This window comes from Anas acuta, chromosome 7 (assembly GCF_963932015.1).
Source record: "Anas acuta chromosome 7, bAnaAcu1.1, whole genome shotgun sequence".
Lineage (NCBI taxonomy): Eukaryota > Metazoa > Chordata > Aves > Anseriformes > Anatidae > Anas > Anas acuta.
The window spans coordinates 22,627,641-22,647,099 of record NC_088985.1 but is presented as its reverse complement, the minus strand read 5'-3'; the positions used below and the strand labels follow the sequence as shown (position 1 = coordinate 22,647,099).

General features: G+C 40.8%; 2 protein-coding genes across 2 annotated transcripts in view; one reads left to right on the top strand and one right to left on the bottom strand.

Moving 5' to 3' along the window:
- Nucleotides 1-10,203, bottom strand: part of ZNF518A (zinc finger protein 518A) — a 43,658-nt gene extending 33,455 nt beyond the window's left edge. Inside the window, exons 1-2 of the mRNA XM_068688137.1 lie at nucleotides 10,036-10,203; nucleotides 8,314-8,449 (exon numbers count right to left, since the gene is read on the bottom strand). The gene's annotated coding sequence lies outside the window, so the exon portion shown is untranslated. The remainder of the gene's footprint in view (nucleotides 1-8,313; nucleotides 8,450-10,035) is intronic.
- Nucleotides 10,204-10,922: 719 nt separating this feature from the next.
- On the top strand, nucleotides 10,923-18,665 carry CCNJ (cyclin J). The gene is made up of 5 exons (XM_068688155.1): nucleotides 10,923-11,453; nucleotides 13,106-13,316; nucleotides 15,706-16,005; nucleotides 16,097-16,256; nucleotides 17,232-18,665. The coding sequence occupies exons 1-5, from the start codon at nucleotides 11,385-11,387 to the stop codon at nucleotides 17,641-17,643; spliced, it is 1,152 nt and encodes a 383-aa protein (XP_068544256.1). The 5' UTR covers nucleotides 10,923-11,384; the 3' UTR covers nucleotides 17,644-18,665.
- Nucleotides 18,666-19,459: the final 794 nt, after the last annotated feature.

Genomic DNA, 19,459 nt, shown 5'->3' with positions numbered 1-19,459 from the left:
TTAAGGTTTGTTTGTTAGAATAACCACATGATTCAAAAATTTACCAATTCACTCATACATGAAAATGATCCTAAGGCACTTCCCTACATTCTCAGAGTTTAGATTACTTTCTTCTTGGGAATGTTTAATCACTTCCACTTATTTTAAAAGTGAATATAGTAAAATAGTGTTCTGCAAGTTGTAGCCCTGTTTTGAGTGAGGTACTTCAAAATACTTTTCACATAAGCAAACCTGACATGCTTCTTCACAGCAACCATCCCATTATGTTTTTGGCCACAGTACATAGAAGGTTCCTTTACAGTGGGGCAAGCAGTTTCAAATAGCATACTTTGTATTATCAAGAGCCTACACAGACAGGCAAATGACCTGTTAGCTATCACAGATTACTATTCCGCATCTCTAAACTGACCGTTGGAACTTAAATCCTCAAGAAGCAAGCAAATTTTGTCTTTATTTTTTATGCATATGGCAGCTAACATAACGTTGCCATGAAGTGAACCTGCCTCCTTCTGTTACTCTTACTGAGCCTCCTCTTCTCCAGACTAAACAGCCCCAGTGCCCTCAGCCACTCCTCACAGGACTTGTGCTGAAGGGCCTTCACCAGCTTTGTAGCCCTTCTCCGGACACGCTTCAGGGGCTCAATGTCCTTCTTGTAGTGAAGGGCCCAAAGCTGAACACAGTACTCGAGGTTCAGCCTCACCAGAGATGTGGACAGTGGGACAATCACCTCGGTGGTGATATCATTAATATCCCAGATAAGTGGGCTCTGGGAGATAGGCAGCTGCTCACTCCAACTACAGCTATTCTCACAGCTGGGAACAGGAACAGTACCAGAACTGTTCCTGGTGCATGAGGCACTGAAAGTAATAAATACTTAGTAAAACCTGTACAGATTTTGACAACTTAAGAACACAAATGTCTCAATTTTAAAACTCCAGCTGACTTCAGTGGGAATGGAACTGTTATGGTGATTACCAACAAATTTAGAAATCTAGATTATGGGGAGCCCTCAAATTAAATTTTGGTGTTATGTTCATGACATGTTTAAATTATGTTAAAACAGCCTTTTATTTTTTTGTTATTATTTTGTGGTTTTTTTTTTTTTTTTAATTATTATTATTATTAATACCACAGTTTCCCAGCCAGTTGGCAGCAGGTCAAAGTTAGGCAATGCTTTCAGGGCGTGCCCCTGACAGACATGAGTGATTACCTTGGAATCTTACTCCTGAGAACTTTTCCTAAACGACTTGAAAAATAACCCGCGTTACACTGCACTTTCCAGAATAACATTCTCTCTCCATATCAAGCTCTTAGTGCAGTAAGCAGTTTAGGTGTTCACAAGAAAATCCTGATTATTATTATTAAAATTATGCTATTTAATGCTCTATTTCAGGAAGAAGCTAAAAACAGAAGGGCAGGATAAACACTGTGTTCTTTTGCCCTACTCTTCAGCTCATTTACTTGCTCCTCATGATGCAGTGAAATAAAACAATTATTCCATGACACTGTAAAAGTAATCTCAATGCACTTGTAAATATTTATGTTGCAATAATCCCAACTTGAAAATAGTTGAAAACAGATGTCTGCTCTGCATATAACTTTCCCTACATTTATGTATCCATTTTCTCTACTCCGTGACCTGTGGAGTATTTCAAATCCATGGAGATTTCTTTGATCATATATTGCTGGCTTGCTCCCTCATTTTCTCTAAAATATGTCTTAAGTGAAATATACATTACTATTATTAAATTTTACACCATGATTGAAGTAGCCTCAAGGGAAACACACAAAGGGGATGGGGACAGTGAAATTATGTTTCTCCTGTTGGGAAGAGGATGTTGTAGCTACACTGGAGAGCTCTGTCAATTCTTTGTGTTCTGCAACCTCAGAATATTTCATTGCTTGCCCTCATCTAAGTGCAGGCCATTAATCAGCCAAAACCATATATTTTGGCTTTGGGAAGTACCCACAAACCACGAGAGAAAGGCTATGAAATAATATTCAGCATGACCTAAGCTGAACTCAAAAACAAAAGCCAATAGATACTTTTATTACTTATGTGTTTTTTCTTTGAATTTGGACAAACTATTACAGCTCCACAAAGTCAAGCACGAAGAAGGCTATTCTATCTTCTGAAAGTAATTTCTGCTTTCTGTCATTTCCTAAGAGAGTAAAATAATAAATGCCTACATTTTCTTTTTGTTTCCAGGAACTACATTAATAGTTGCTCCAGCCTATGTACACTTCAAGACAAAGCCTGCCACCTCACCTTGCACTACTCATTTGCTTTCAGTGAAAGCATTGGGAAGAGTTAAGTTTACAGAATTATTTGCTTCCAGTAATTGCATTACATAACCGTCACTCAGTTACTACACCACAGCTAACTTCTTCACAAAACAGGGAAGTGAAACTCAGAAACACAGATGAAAAATGTTCTTATCCATATGTAAAAATAAGGCTTCCACCGTCACTAATACCAGATCTCTGTGCTGTTCTACTACTGGTCAGCCAGTAGTAGAAACTTGATCTATATCAGGACTAGATGATCCTTGTGGGTTCCTTTCAACTCAGAATATTCTATGATAATATCACATTTTGAATTAATTGAAATAGTTAAAGTGTAAACTATAGAGCTTACATTGCCTTTCTAATTTTCTGTGAGCTTTATGTTGACTGTTAAAGGACAGGTGATTCCTGTTCTTGTATAAAGTAACTGCAGTACTAATAGACAATTCTACCCAGTACAAGCATAACCGAATTAAAGGTTTTAAACAAAGCTGAGGTATCAGAGAAATGTTATGCAAGATCAAAGCTTTGGGTCATGCAGCAACACATTTTTAAACCACTTGTAGGAGTCCTAGTGTTGAACTTAATATTTCATTAAACCACAATGCAAATTGGTTCCAGCATCTGTGTCTCTGTGTCTGCAGCATTACACCTCCGACTTTCATAATAAAATCAATTTAAATCTAAGTAAAATATGGAGGGTTATTGGGTTTTGTTTGTTTGTTTGTTTCCGCTTCTAGATCATCACCACGGAAGTTCATATCTGAAATCTTTAATAAACACGGTCAGGCAGTAAAATCTAACTGTTGGAAAAGTCAGTCTGAACTGACACGCTTTTTTCCATACATAGCCCCTATAATCTAACACAACATGTTGATCTAGCAATGAACAATGATACTGTTTGAAAAGCCAACTTTTCCGTGGCAACCCCAACCAAGCGTATCAGTGTCTGAGCACTGCTCTGAACATCAGTCTCTGAGGACTTACCTTGTGATTATTTACAAAAAAACATTCAGGAACTAAAAATAACACCACTTGGCTTTCATAGCTAAGTAACACAGTAAACTGCAAACTGCAGATTAGGGACAGTAAACTCAAAATAATTCTACACACATTTTCAAGCAAAGAGTAAGTTTCAAAATGTAACAAACTTTTGCAAAACTAACACCCAGCAATATTGATCAAATTACTTCTTAGAAGCAATAACTACTCTCATCACAGTCACGTACTAAGCAAAGCAACGACTCAAACAGAAAGCTTGACTTTTATCATCTGTTTTGAAATTGTTGGACCACCACTGAAAAAAAACACAAGCTGGTATTTCTTAAGACTGAGGCCATTAGTGAGAGGAGAAACATGAGGTGCTAGTTTGTTTTCTTGCCAAAGATAATCTTGAACAAATTAAAAATAGTATGTTAGCATATGAGTGTTTCAAAGATACTGTTTATTTACCATATTGATATCTGTAAGTTCAGACTGAGGCTCGTATAATTTTTTCATATGCAATGTTTCTCACTCAAAACGTTAAGTGAACATGACTCCATTTTGCCTACAGCACAAAAGAGATGGTTCTTACACTTTGTCCTCAAAGTAATTATGAATGTGACAGGAATACAAACATAAGAGTTTATAAAAAATTGTGTATATGACCACAACAATTCAAAGTGCAAATCCACTAAGCAGAGCTCACAGTTGCACACCGACTCTTCTGACAGCACATTTCCTCCAAGTCTGAGGTTTTTTAAGGTGCAGAATGAGCCACAACTCATAAGTTCCTCTCATCTCTTAGACAGGGTGAAGGAGACTGCACTTCTCTTCCTAGAGCAGAACTTGTCTTATTACTGTCTACTTCCACATTATGTTAAAGAAATAGTCAGTGCTGATTATTTTAGTTAAATAAATAAATAATAAAATTAGTAATGACCCCTTCCTCCCAGAAGGTGCTAAACACCTGTTAAGGGCACAGGCTTCATATAAGTCAACACTTGTGTTCATGAAACCATACCAAATGGAGACCCTAACACAAAACGGGGTCACAGTTTCAGATGGGAGTACTGCTGATAATATACCGTGAAACCAAACTGTTTGGGCACATTTTCAACTGGATTGCTCATTTAACATGCTTTTTAAACTAGTCATCACAGTGTTTTTAACAATATTCAGAGAGAGGTATGTCTCTGCATTTTTAATAATGCAGTGGGTGTAATGAATCACAATGCAATGAGTAAAAATACAAAGCACTGATTCATGTCTCAAAAAAGCATGTCTCAACTAGACATGTTGGGACTAGGTAATTATGCATTGAATAGCATAAGAATATATTAAGTAGTGGTGAAGGGTCTAGTTGTCCATAAAGTTTGAGAGAGGTGCATCCACACGCCAGCAAGATATAGAGTTATTCAGTTCATTCAACACATGACCATCTGCCTGGCAGTAAAATATCCCAAATATAAATATCTCAAATTCTTTCAGCATAGTGAGACACTAAGATTACTTTCAGAGGTTCTGATACATCAAATTCAGGATTTGCCATAGTCATCACTGTTGCAGAACTGGGTCCCAGATCTCATTGTGATCCATGTTCATATTAGGATACACTATCCCTACACATTACAACCCCAAACTAAAAGCTCTTCACTACCAAGAAAACAGAACAAGGTGCAGCACTTCTAAGTAACGGATCAAACAGCACAGTACTTGAAACACACACAAGCCCTGTTGGATTTGGCAGGATTTACCCTAGCATCAAGCCTGCTGCACTGTATCCTTTTTTTATTTATTTTTTTAGCCTCATGAATACAGAGTAAACCATGCTGTGATCCTGGCAAGTATCCTGGAAGAAAGTGCTAAACCACACAGCACTACATGGAAGCTGAAGACTCCCACAGCAGCAAGGTGAATATGAGCCAACAGCATGCTCCAGCACTGAAGAAGGCTAGCAGCAACCTGGCCTGCATTAACAGGATAATAGCAAGTAAATCAAAAGAAGCAATTGTTACTCTCCACTTAGCACTCATCGCACCACATCTAGAATACTGCATTCAGCTTTCGGACTCCCTTCTCCCCCAGGTACAACAAAGTAATGGACTAACAGGAGAAAATTCATTGTATGGCCACCAAGATGGGAGAACACTCCCATTTGAAGAGAGGCTGAGGGAACTGGGCTTGTTCAGCCTAGAGTAGAGAATGCTCCAGAAGGATGTAATAGCAACTTTCCCTCATGTAAGAGAGAACAGAGTGCTCTAAGTACTGCTGCCTTACCCCACACATATAAATCAGAACAGACTCAGAACAAACTCAGTAAGCCCTTAGCATGAACAGAGGATGTTAATAGTTACTTTCAGTAGTAGTAGCTAGGTTCTCATTAGCAAGAAACTGGACCTGTAAAGTTTTCCACTTGTGCCTGGGTACAGAAAACTAGTTAGTCAAGTACCAACTACTTCAACACAAAGCACTGCAAGGACCAAGTCCCCCTGTGGATGTAAGCTTGTAGTTCTCCTCTATGGCAACCACCAGCAGTCAAAAGCATTAACTTTGTGGGACCCTGCCTGGACTGCCTTCTGCATATTATTAAATAATAGTAATAATAAATATTTAAAAAGCAAACAACAATTTTTTTCTTCTTGGATCTTCAGTTTGAAAGGAACAGGCCTTTTTGTTACACTTAAATTCTGTGGATATAACCAAAATCAAAACATGTTTGACAGGAACAACAACATATCACTTACTGCCGTACTCCTCCATCTCTGAGCTAACTGCACAACAAGTAACCTTTCCCAAATTTCAGTCAAACAAGCTGAAACCTTCCAAACAGGAAGCATATACATTTGCTTTAGATGCAGAGTTCCTCGGATCTTTTTAGCTACTGATGAAGTTGTTTCTTAAGCTGGGAGTGTGTCTTGCAGAAGAAAAAAAAGAACCCCCTAAGTACAAATTATATCTGTCAGCACAATTCCACTTATATGAATGTCTCCTTCATCCAGCACATTACCAAAAACATACACATTCATCCTAATGCCAAATAAAACATTCATGGACACACATTTTTAAAATTGCTTCCCAGAGGATGGGAAAACACTTAAAGCCAAATTGCTTATCAAAAGGCTTCTCAAAAAGCGTGTATCATTCAGGCCAGAGAATTCTCTCTTAATGGCTTTCTCTCTTAATAGCTGTATTAATAACTAGAGACAACGGTTCCAAAGGATATTTACCAGCTAAGTTCAAAAACTTAATCACATTTTAGTAGCAACTCTGGAACTCCAAATCCCCAGACAACTTTGAAAATCTTACCCATAGAGTACCTTTAACATTCAGTACAGACATTTACAAACACAACCCTGGAGTGTTTTCAGTAGGAGGCAGCCCTCACTCTAATGCTTCTGAAGTGTTACAACTGACACGCTACATTTCATCTACCACCATGCTGCAAAAAAACTGGGTGAGCAGTTACAGTCTTGTCTTTAAAGTGATTCATTCCCTTTAATTAAATGGCCTTGAAATGTTACTGCTATGAATGCCATCAAATACAGCCTTTGTTTGAAAATAAGATCAACAAGTACAGTAACAAAAACAGAGCTAACTTTCCCAGCCCTACAAAACACAGGAACTAAGTTTGGATGGTATTTCCTTTTTAAGAAAGTTCTTTTTTAAGAAATTCCACAAAACTGAGATTTTCTTACATTATAACTGTAAAAATGCAGTCCTTAGAAATGCCATCTAAGGTACCATTTTTTATTCAGGTGAGAACCACCGAGGAACATCAAACTAAAAGTAAGAACCAATACAATTAACAGTGTTTGAGTCTTTGCTTAAATATCTCTTTCAGTGCTTTGTCATCCCAGAATTCAGTTTCTAACCTGGACTCTACTTACACAGTTGAAGTGACTCATTTGTTTAATTCTGTCAGTCAAGATAAAACCAAACTTCAAATATGTATCTTATGACAACAGGTACGAAAGTAAAAACAATGCGTCAGACATTAGAAACTGTGATACTCTGTGGTTAATGTACCATTAACACTGAAAACAATACACCAGAAATGGATCCTTTTATATCAGGAGAAGGAAAAAGTTCCTAATGTAGAGAGATGGTTGTTCTCAAGATCAGAATATTTGCTGTACTTGGCAATTACCTGCAAGTTCTTAATTTGTATTTTAAAAGCCACATTTCTTTTTTTTCCAGAGGCCAAGAAGAACCACCAAAAAATTAGGGGGGGGTGGGAGGGGGAGCAGCTTAAACACAAATACATGCATCAGTTCTTGAGATACAGATCTAACCTCCCAGTAACTACAAAGAGAAGTTAAGTTTACCCATTATGTCTGAAATTGTGTTAACTCTATACTCTGTGAATTACAGATCCATAAATTCTACAATTTAGTAGCATTCTCTTTAGAAGATTCCACAAAAAAAAAAAAAAATGTTACAAGCGTTTTAGTCCAAATTTCACAGGTTCCATTATACCCTGTTTTGGATGTAGTTCAGGGTCATAATTTTTCTTGAAGAATTCCAATAATAACGGTCTTTCTTATTACCTGGCACCTTTTCAAAGCACAGACAGGAGCTTTCACAGCCAATCGTATTTCCCTCTCGAGACACAAGAATTTGTTTAGGTGATTCATGGCCATTCACAGAAAGAGGATATGCATTTAAAATGGTTTCATAACAATTATTTCTGCTTTCTGTTCTCTCAGGTTCCATATGCTACACCTAAGCAGAAAACTTCACACTTCCAGTTTCTTGCTAATGAAAACCTAACTACCTGATGAAAACCTGATGATAGTAAACATTAACATCCTCTCTTATTCTAAGGATTTAATAAATTTGTTTTTCTTCTGTTTTGCACAGGGGACTAAGGTGAGAACACTTAGAGCACTGTACACAGCCTTGACCACCAAAAGCAGATAAAATTTGAAATTGTACACAGCCTTGACCACCAAAAGCAGATAAAATTTGAAATTGTATTAATCTATCCACATTTCATTTGCACTATTCCCATTCCCATTTAAACTTAAAACTGAATCCACGTACCCAATAAAGCTTGGAGGCTCCAAGAACACTCTCAGTTCTTCCAGTCAAGAGTCACGGTGAAGAGATGTACATGTATGCTTCCTGCAGATAACAACGTAGCTGTACAGAAGTACAGCTCTTTCAATAGGATGATTTTCTAGGAAAAGAACAGAGGTCACCTCTGATGAAAAACATCTTTGAGCTAACTTCGCTGCATTCTAGCTCCGATCATGCACTCAAGATAGATATGAACCATCTAAAAAGTGTCTAGAAAAGAACAGCAATTGCAAGTTTAAGATAACATGACCTGTGAGGAGAGGTAAAATGGTTTGTGGTTGCTTCGCCTAAAGTAACGGTAGAAGGGAGACATGACAACACAGCCTTCAATTATTAGTTCTCAATGTCCGTTTATAGATAGTAAATGTGTATACCAAACATTAACAAACTGTTCAACATAAGGACACTGAAGCACTAGCATACACTCTTCAGGGAAATCGTGATTTTGCTTTACTGTCTTTCTCTAAGATAAGAAAAATTCATGCCAGAGCAATCCTGGCCTTGGGCAGGATGGTGAGGCTCTTCTCAAACCTATCTTTCAATCGCATGGAAATCAGACATGTAACAGTTTACAAGATCAATAACTCAATTAAAATTGGTTGTAATAGGTGCCAAGCAATTTGGGAAAAAAAATAAAAAATAAAAAATAATGAAGAAAGCATTACAAGGAAAGCATTCCACAGCTCAGCTCTGTAACATGGCAAGTAACTACAAGCCACTGTTTTTCCAAGTATGACACATAAATAAAATACCTCTTAGAGTACACAGCTTTATCAGGATGACATTTCCTACACAGGCAAGACAAGTACATAGATCTGAGAAATAAGCCAGCATCTATCTTTTTTTTTTTTTCTCTCCACTTAACAATACAGAAACAGACTAATTGACTTGGTGCTTAGAAAGCTCTAAGGGGAGACAGTGGTGCTAATGACGGTAATTTCTCCCAACATGCAAGAGTGGAAACATCATTTCTCTGTTTGGGCCCATTGTAGCAACGTTTTAGCATGTTGGTGTTTATTGGTTTCCTCTTCTTCAAGCATGCAATGCATTTTTGAAGGCTATAAAGATGTTGTCAGTGACTGTCCCCATTAGGAATCTGTTGCTGAGATATTTCTTACTCTCAAAACAAACATTTTGCATTACCTTTCTTTAAGAATAAATAATTTCAAAACGGTATAATTGCTCTACAAAGGTCAAAATTAGCGTGAGCACACACTTGACTATAAAAAAAAATAAATCATAATTAGATGAGAATAAAAGCCATTAGAAAACCAAAGTGATGCTTTTTCAATAGCCCATAGATTTCAGATAGCTGAAGTATTTTCTCAATTATGTATGCATTCACATAAGTTATGAACATCTCCTCTCAAACATTTTTGTTCTTCAGAAAGCTACGTTCCACTACATAACAAAATCTACTGTATTAGAAACAGTCTGAGAAATTTTCAGGCTCTGAAAGCCTGAAAACAAGGGCTTTCACATATTAGCACAATTCCTCAGATTAAAAAGGTCAGTGAAATCCCCAGGCTTATCCATTCCAGTTAGACGTGTGTGTGCAGAAGGCTTTTACAGCCCCAGCTACAAAGTCATTAAACTGGTTATGTCAAAAAGTTGGTTTCCCTTTTCTTAATTAAAGAGTCTTGTCTGAGCACGGGTAGAAATGAAAAATCAAATCTACTCCCTCACCATAAAATGCATCCAAAGCATTTCTTCTCCACCCCTTTGCAATACTTGCTGTACTAAGTTTTATATTCTCATTAGCTATTTGATTGGATATTTGGCAATTTAAAGATGTGAACCACTAGAAAGCACCAAGTATTTTGGAAGTACTGTTTTGGAAGACCTGTAAACCAGGGGGATTACGAAGCAGGGCAAAATAGGTAGAAAAAGCCCTTCTGAAACAGGTGCTCATGGAGGAGCTCTTTTTGGTAATAACCTCTGGGAATGCAGAAGCTCATTCACTCAGGTGCAGGCTATTTAGAGGGAGGATGCCTACAACTGCAAAACTTTCTGCCAGTTTAACCAGTAGTGGGCAAGAATTGACCAGCAAAGATCAGCCTCGTGGCTTTTTGCAGCCCACTGAGCCAGGCTGGCGTTAAGATGCCTGGCGCGAAGGAGCTCGGCGAGGCACAGCTGCTGCCACGAGCAGCCCAGGCACCAAAAAGCCCACAGGTGGAGCAGGGCGGTGAGAACGGGAATGAAATAAGGAGCCAGGCTGGGGTTTGTCAGCTGCACTCAGGATGCGCCTGTTATCTTTATTCACTCAGTTCAGGTGTAGCTGCACGTTAACTTTTTCGGCCCCGCGAGCGAGACCCTCCCCACCCCCCTGCCAGCAGCTGGAAGCCCCCAGGGCCAGCCCCCAAGGGGCAGAGCAGGCCCCGTCCCCAGCCCTTTATCGGGGCCGGCTACGGCAGCTCCGCGGGCCCAAACCCTTCCCGCGCGTAGCCGCGGAGCTCAGCGCTCTCCCCTCTCCCGCATGAGCTCCCCTCGCCGATTGGCGGCGGGTGGGCCGCGCTGTAAGGCGGCCGGCGATTGGCGGCGGGGCGGCGGCGTGAGGGCGCTGCCGGGCTTTGTACACACGCGCCGGGCCGCTCGGCCCTTTAACAATGGGCGAGGCGGGCAGCGCCGCGTGATGGCGGGGGAGCGCTGGGCACGCCGCGCCGCGCTCACGTGCCCCGGGCCAGGCCCCGCCGCCGCGTAGGGTGAGGGGAGGGGGGCGGCGGGAGGGAGGGAGGCAGACAGGGGGGCGGCAGCAGCGCCGCCGGCCTTTGTTGGGGGGCGCGATCGCCCGGCGCCGTGCCCGCCTTAACGAGCCGCAGTTGTGACCCGCATGCCGGCCAGCTGGGCCGGGGGGCCGCGGGGCCCCGCGGCGGGAGCGGCAGCGGCGGCCGATTGCGTTTAATTAGGGGCCAGCGCGGAAGGGGCGAGGGTGGCGCCGCCCGCCCCGCTCCCGTCGCCGTCCCGTCCCTGTCCCGTCCCCGGCGAGCGCCGCTTCCTCCCCTCCCCTCCGCCCAGGCCCCGGCCGCCGCCCCCCGATGGAGCTGGAGGCGCAGTGGTGGACAGGACAGCTGGCGGCCGACATCCACCAGGCGCTGCGCTACAAGGTACCGGGGCTGGGGGGCTCCGGGGGTGGGGGCTGCCCGGTCAGGGGCTCGCCGGGGTTTTGTTGGGGTCCGGCCGTGCTGCTGGAGGGGGCCGAAGGGCATCTCCCGGCCCGCTGCCCCCCGTCCTGACAGCTCGGAGCGGCCCGGCCGCCCTCCCCCTGCGCTTTGAAAGGGGTCAGGGTGCGCTTGGCTCCTCTGCAGGGTGCCCGGGCAGAGCCGCGTTCAGGTAGAGTGCTGTGCTACGGGCGGGATGACAGCAAAACGCGCGGAGTGCAGCAGAACAGCAGAGTTTCAGGTTCTTTGAAGTTGCTTCAGCTCTGACTTGAAGTTGCTCGCTGGGGGTGGCTGGGTACCCAGCACTGCCTCAACTTGAAAGTTTGTTTGCCGCAACCGAGCCTGCTGCAAACGTGCTCCCGCTGCCTTACAGCAGTGAGCGGATTGTCCTCCGTGAAGGTGTGTGACCGCCACAGCAGCTCTTTCTTTTTTTTTTTTGAAGGGGGTGAGGAAGGAGGAACACAAGAAAAACAGGATGATCTGTGTGCTTCCAAGGGAACGATTACTAAAACTAAGTCAGTCCTTTGAGACGCAAATTCCGCAGTTTAGTAGGTGCAGGTGGCAGTTTTGTCAGTTCTTTCCCCCACTTCAATAACATGCTCCAGACCCTTGCATTGATGTTAAAACTTCGAAAAATTTGAGGTAACTGACTTCTAACTGGATGTCACCAGCCTGTTCCGATGGAGATTTAATTGCACTCAAAATCCTGCTTAGTCCAAGCTCCACAACATAACTGATATGGTAAGAGGCGACAGCAGCGCTGCTCTGCTGGATGCAGGAGAGGAGAGTAGCTGCTAGGCAGGAGCCTGGGGAACGCTCTTTGTGCCAGACCAAGTTCTGTATTCAGAACAGATCATGCCAAAGACTTTTCTCATCTGTGGTGTTGGTAGGGCTTTTGTGTCTTTCAAATTGCAGACGGTGTGAGGTTTGTATAAGTTCAACTAAACATCTGAGAGCACACAGCAATCAGCATCAGTGCAACACCAGTGAGATCAGATTGTCAGGGTTAGACATGTACATGTAGCAAGCAATGACACCCCTGCGCCCCCCTTTCCTCTTAACATTTCCACCTTCAGCGAGCTGTTAGTGTCCTTCTCCTGGAGGCATCTGCAGGAGATCCAGCAGCACCAGGACACGCAAACACTTCAGTACAAAGTCTGGTTGCTCAGATTAAACTGTAGCAGGAAGGGGCTGAGTTAAGCTGTTGGACTTTGCATTGAAGCATCTGAGGGGTACTTGGATACCGTTGCTGCTTCCCTGCTGGGAGGTACACATGCTTTGCAGTAGAGGTGGTATAACAGGTGGTAAAAATGAAAGTCACTCTAATTGATTGCACGAAGGTCACTCTAATTAATTGCATAATGGAAAATATGTTAAGTTATACTGATGTTATGCAGAACCAAGTTATTTATCAGTTTTATACTACAATAAACAAGTTTTGCTCTGTAAAAGGAATGCTGAAACTATGGGAACAAAAAGAAGGGGAGGAGAAACACTGAAAATTCCATGATAAGTGTGGGAATATCAGCTGTATTGGCTTGCTAGCAATACAAACTAAATGGTGGTTGTAATAAAATTACATGCTACTGTCCATCTAGGAGCTGAAGCTGCCCTCCTACAAAGGCCAATCTCCCCAGTTACATCTGAGAAGATACTTTGCAGATCTGATTGCCATCGTGAGCAATCGGTTCAGACTCTGTCCTGCTGCACGACATCTAGCTGTGTATCTGTTGGACCTCTTTATGGATCGTTATGATATATCTGTACAGCAGCTGCATGTGGTTGCTCTTTCCTGTTTACTTTTAGCAAGTAAGTATGTGGCACCATACTTTAACCAGAGCAATATAGGTTCTTCTGCCAAATGCAAGGAGTAACTTGATGGGATACAGCAGGTAGAAGGGGAAGCAGAGTGGCTACAAAAGGTAGATAGATTAGTGTACATAAATTTGGCCCACTTGGTAGGGCATTTCTTTTAGACTCTTGGTTAGATATCTGTTGGCACCTGATAAAACATTGAAGCAAAAATGAACTGCAATTAAAAAGATGTTTATGCTTGGAAACGCAAATTATTCTACGATGAAATTTAGCAGGAGATTAGAGGAATAGAAAGGCTGCCTTTCTAAGGACATGTCAAGATAGGTAGAACCAGTGCTGAAAGCAAGAAGTTAAGATACCTATGACAAAGGAAGAAACTAAATAAACCGTAGGTAGACTGTACTGAACCCTGCTGATTGTCCTGGATATGTCTGGCATACTTTAGATTTCATAAATTGAAGTGTTCTTTATGCAAGCTAAGGCTAATGTAAATCCTGTATTGTGTCACATACAAAATGCAATCACTAGTGTATTCACCTGTGTTACATGGTATTCTGAAGATGGAATTAATTACAAACATTCATTATGAATTGTGCTGCTTATATTGACCTCAGCTAGGTTCCTGTGGTGTGTATCCACCTTTCTGTTTCTGGAGTCCTTTCAGAAATCCCCAGAGAGATTTGGATGTAGTTTGCAGAATACCTGCTAGTAATTGTATTTAAACCTAGTGCCCAAGCTTTGTTCTGGTAGCAGAACTAACTGGTGGTTCAGTTTCTGCTAGTCCACTTCTCTGAATCTATTTTCATTTTCTCAAACAAGGTGAGATCATTGTGTTGTAGCTCTAGGCCTTTTCTGCCAGTCAACACCTCAGCACTCTGGTTTTCTATTTTTGGTATACAGCTTCCTTTCATTGCACTTTGTCTCCACCAATAACTGTTTTGTTGAATAGTTGTAAAGGAGAAAAGAGTTATTTTATATTCTTCTGGGAGGTAGATTTTGGCTGGATGTCACCAGTCACCTTTCCCAAAGGATGGGGCTCTGGTTATAAAAAACAGACCTCAGAAACCAGTCTGATCCATTTAAGAAAGTGTATTGTCTTTGAAATAATGCCAGATTTTCAAGTGAAATTCATGTTTTGAAGAGTATTATTATTAAAAAAAATCACATCTGCCATCTTTTGTAACAAGCAGCAAGTAAAGCTTATGAGAGCCTTGAGTCCTTGTCCTAAGAAGTAGTGTGTGAATTAGTTTAGAAAGCACAAACCAAAATGCTCACTTAAACTTTTGTCCTTTATGGCTCAAACAAGCAATTTAGTCAGCCATACAGTGAGTTAGATAACTCATACTGATATATCTATTTAGGTTGTAGAAATAAGAAGATAAATGATTATGTGACTCCTGAAACTTCTATTTCTGTAGTTGCTAGAGTGTGGGAAACAGAAACTAACTCACTGGGGTTGGTGTTGGATTATGTCCTGATGTAAGTAGCTCCCAACACTGGGGGGGCGTGGGGGAAAGCAAATGATCAGTACGTTCAGTCCTGTGAAAGTCTCCAAAAACGTGCATTTACAACATATGTAGAACTGAATAGAGGGTGTAAGATGGAAAAAATTTGCAATGAAATTGAAATAGCACAACCATATGGCAAACTGTATGGAAATGTGACACTTGTTTCCCTTATTAATGGGTTTTCTACATATACAATTTTGCTTCAGGCTAAAACCGTACAGGCCTGACAAGTTAAAGTCCAGGGAAAGCTGAAGCTACTAGCAGTTGAAACTGTGTATAAGGATCCGTGGGTTTTCAGATGTACACTGCTGAAATTCACTTGTTTGAAATGCTGGAGCAACTTACCAGTTATATCCAAAAGCGTGCCTACCATAACAAGCAATAAAAGGAGCCTCACTGGCTAGAAATGGAGCTGTACTCTAAAAACAAAAAGGGTGTGCAGCAGTAGGAGGATGATTAAAGTCGCATGCTGTGGTGTTATGTATGCCGAGTCACATCAGAGTGGTATTTCACTGATAATAGGAACATGTTATATAACAATTTGGTGACAAAAACTTAAATGTATATTGAACCAGAGATAGCATAATACAGCTCACTTCTGCTCTTGGCAAACAGCATCTGTGTGCGTGGGCAGAAGAACCAACAGGAAATAATGCCACTGCACAATATCCAACACAAAGTTTGACATTATCTGCTGAAATTTAGCCCTTTATAGTATGTGCTCCTTTTTGTCTCCAGTGAAGTCTCTGCACCTGTGGGAAAGTCTCAAACTTGTTTGACATAGTAGAATTGAAATATGACCAATGCAGACATCAGATGCAATCTGTTCACTCGTGCTGAACCTTTTTTTCCCTCCTCTTTCTGTTCATCTGAAGGTAAATTTGAAGAAAAGGAAGACAGTGTTCCCAAACTTGAGCAGTTGAACAGCTTGGGTTGTATGACTAACATGAATTTGGTACTAACAAAACAGAATTTGCTTCATATGGAGTTATTGTTGCTAGAAACATTTCAGTGGAATTTGTGCCTCCCAACTGCTGCTCATTTCATCGACTATTATCTTTCTATTGCTGTCCATGAAACTGATCTTCATGATGGCTGGCCAATGGTTTGCTTAGAGAAGACTAAGTTATATATGGCAAAATATGCTGATTACTTTCTGGAAGTATCACTGCAAGGTGAGTTACAAATTTCAGGTAACAATTCCTTTGTTCTCTTAGCTGACCACGTCCAACTTATACAAATCTTTTTCTCTTCCCTTCATTTTAGATCACGCATTTTTAAATTATGCCCCTTCTTTAGTTGCTACTGCATGCGTAGCTTCTTCAAGGATTATCTTGCGTCTCTCTCCAACGTGGCCTACTCGACTGCATCATCTCACTGCATACTCCTGGGACTTCCTGGTGCCATGTATTGAACGACTATTAATGTAAGTTAATAGCTGCCTTTTTTTTTTTTCTTAAGCCTGTGTACTGATCTGTTGGTGTGCTTAATTGCTGTAAACTGCTTGCAATGTTAATTTTCATTTCAATTTGTCTATATGCAGGTATTAGGTAATAACATTTTTTTCTTGGAAAGAACAAAATAAACACCACCATCTGATCTAACCTCTGTTCTGTTCTTTCAACAAACCCCAGGCTTGCAGCTGATGTATGTAGTGAAAGGCATAGTACCTAAAGCATGCCCATGCTGTTGTAGAGGTGTTTTCAGTATCACGCTGGAACACTTTGATGTGGGAGGGCAGGGAAGCCTTACAGTCATCTTATAGTGCAACATAAAAAGTTAGCAGTCCCTTTGGAAAAAAAAACTGGTGGTGGTTGACCTGTGTTCCAGAGATCAGCCCCATATGGTACCAGAACTGTAGCTGACTTTAGGCCTGTGCAGCTGGCACCTGCTTGACCTCAGCATAAAAGCAAATGAAAGAGTATGTCTAAATACATCTGAGGCAGGTATAAATCAAAGAGAATTGGGGTGAATTAGACTATTTTAAGCTAAACATGGAATAAGCCAAAATATCATGTCTTTTGAAAACCATATACCCAATTTAAATGAGGCAAAAGCAGTAAGCAAACTTTAAGTTCAGGTTCTGGTAATCTGGCACTTCATTGCACTGATATTTTTAGATACTGCTGTATTGCTTGTATTGCACTTAGCTTTAAATGATTTTTTGTATTGCTACAAAATTCAGTGAAATCCTGAAAAGAAACAAGTTCTAAAACTATATGAGTTTAAAGGGTATGCTAAAATGGTTTTCTGTTTAAATTGTTATTTTAAATGTTTTTTAAAGTGTTTGGATGCTTTCATATAACTGCACCATTTGTTAGTGCTCTTAAATTAATCCAAAGGAATTTAAAATGACTTTCACATCCATTTTAATGTACTCTGTCCTCTCATTTTGTTTCAGTGCGCATGATAACGATGTGAAGGAAGCAAACAAGCAAAAAGGACAACATGCTCAGTCTGCTCAACATACTGTATTTCAGTCCCCAGCTCCAACTCCCCAGCAGGCCAGCGTTCAGCAGCACATACCCCAGTATCTCCAAGCTCATCAACCTTCATTACAGTATCACCATCAGACATCACAACAGCAGAACTGTCAACAGATACTATCAGCTAATCACACAGCATCTTACCCACTTCAGACTTGCCCTGCTGCCTTACAGTCTAGTGTTCAGGCTCGAGGCCATGGACAGACTGGTGCTGCTGTGTCACTAGCTGTTCCGCTAGAAGTGAAGCCATGTGTAAGCGTCTCCTACAACCGGAGTTACCAGGTGAATGGACGATATTCCTGTGTTACTCCCTGCTTTGAGAGGTGATAAGTACAAAACTTATTTTGTGCTTCTTTATTTGGGGCAGGAAGTTGCATTGTGGGAATTGTTTTTTTTTTGTTTTTTTTTTTGTTTTTGTTTAACCTCAAATAAGTTTGAGGGCAACAATTTGAATTTAAAAAAGTGTCTTTCCAGAGAAAAAGCAACTGGATTGGCAATCAGTACCGTAGCTCAAGTAGAGACTGCAAAAAATAAGCACACAGAACATCTGAAAGAATGCACATACCTGGGAGTAATAACTTCTTCCTCAGGCACTCGGAATACTGTGTGCTTCGAATGCACATTTTGAAATATCAGCCAAAAGAAAAATGGCTGTGGACTAACTACATACTTAAGTTTTAATGAAGGAGATATGCAGTATTACTTTGAAGACGTTTGTATAATACCACCATACAGTATTAACATTTACATTAAATTTACTGAAATTTAAGAATATATAGAATGCCAGACTTCTCCAGATACATGGGGACCACAGGAAGAAACAAACTTAATTTACATAACTCCATAACTCTTGCCCCTTTTTCAGCACTTGTATTGGACATTTGCTTTAGACTAAGGCATTTGAGTTAAGTGGTATTTTGATAGTTTTTAAAGTTTTGTACCTCACAGGATAGACACTATGTTTTTCCTTTTTTTCTTCCCTATCCTTTTTATGTTTAAAGTAACTCTTTCATACTAACTCAGGGAATTTTCTACTCATTACTTTGTGCTGCTGGTTTATACACTTAATTGGGTATAGCCTGAGGGAGAAGGGTAGAAAGGGAAGAGCCTATAGCAAATGGAGGGGCTTTTCTTCAGGGCGTCTGTATCCAGAGTACCAAAGGGCTGTGTTAGGGTTCACAGAATGTAGATGTGAACTACTGCCCAGCAGTGTGGTAGTGAGTAATTGAAGTAAAGTTTCAGCTGAACTTGTACTGTACCAGAACTACTACAGTGGCTGTGATTCTTCCATGTAAGTGCACACACATTAATAACCAACAGAAAGCGTCCTCCAGTTGTACTGACAACATGTATTGTGCAAAAAAAAAAAGTAAATGCTTCTACAAATCCGGTTCTGTGTCAGGCTTACAATGGAGGAAAATTCTCAGGTAATACAGGGGCAACTTCTTATTCTACTATTTGGGAGTTCCAGAAGAAAATGCAGAGATTTACTCTTTTAAATGGGTGGATCAAAATATATTGCAGAGTGAACTGCTTTATCACAATTAAGGTGCTAATTATGTAACTTAATGAAATTACACTATCTCCTGTGGAGTGGATAGTCTGAGGGTAGAAAGCTTCACTCATCCAACTCTTTGATGAAAATGGTGGTGAAGATATTGCTGGAGATTTTTTTTTTTAAAAAAAAAAAAACACCTGCCTCTCCTGTGGTAGAATATGGGAGGAGGTATGGATGACAGAATTTCTACTACTTCAAAATTTCGTTATAGTAGGTGGGCTTAAGGCTTTTTTGTTATTTTGTCTTTTACCACCTTCTCACCTGTCTTAGTGGCAGCACTTACAAGTGTGTACCACCTAATGAAACCGAAGTATTGTGAATCTTACTGCTTTCAAAGTAGGGGCAATTAAGATATGTTACCAACGTTAAGATGAATGCTCTATCACAGGAGAGGGGGCCTTACCATAATGTTCAGAATGGAGGAAGGATGGCTGTGCTCTTTCTTCCTGGAGCTGAGTGATGAAGTGCTACAAACCCTATTTATTGTGGAGGAGAAGAAATCCTGTTTCGCTTGTTTTGTTTTGTTTTTTTTGCATAAATCCCAATTTTTGTTGTGGGCTTTTGTAGCATATATGTGCAAGTCAA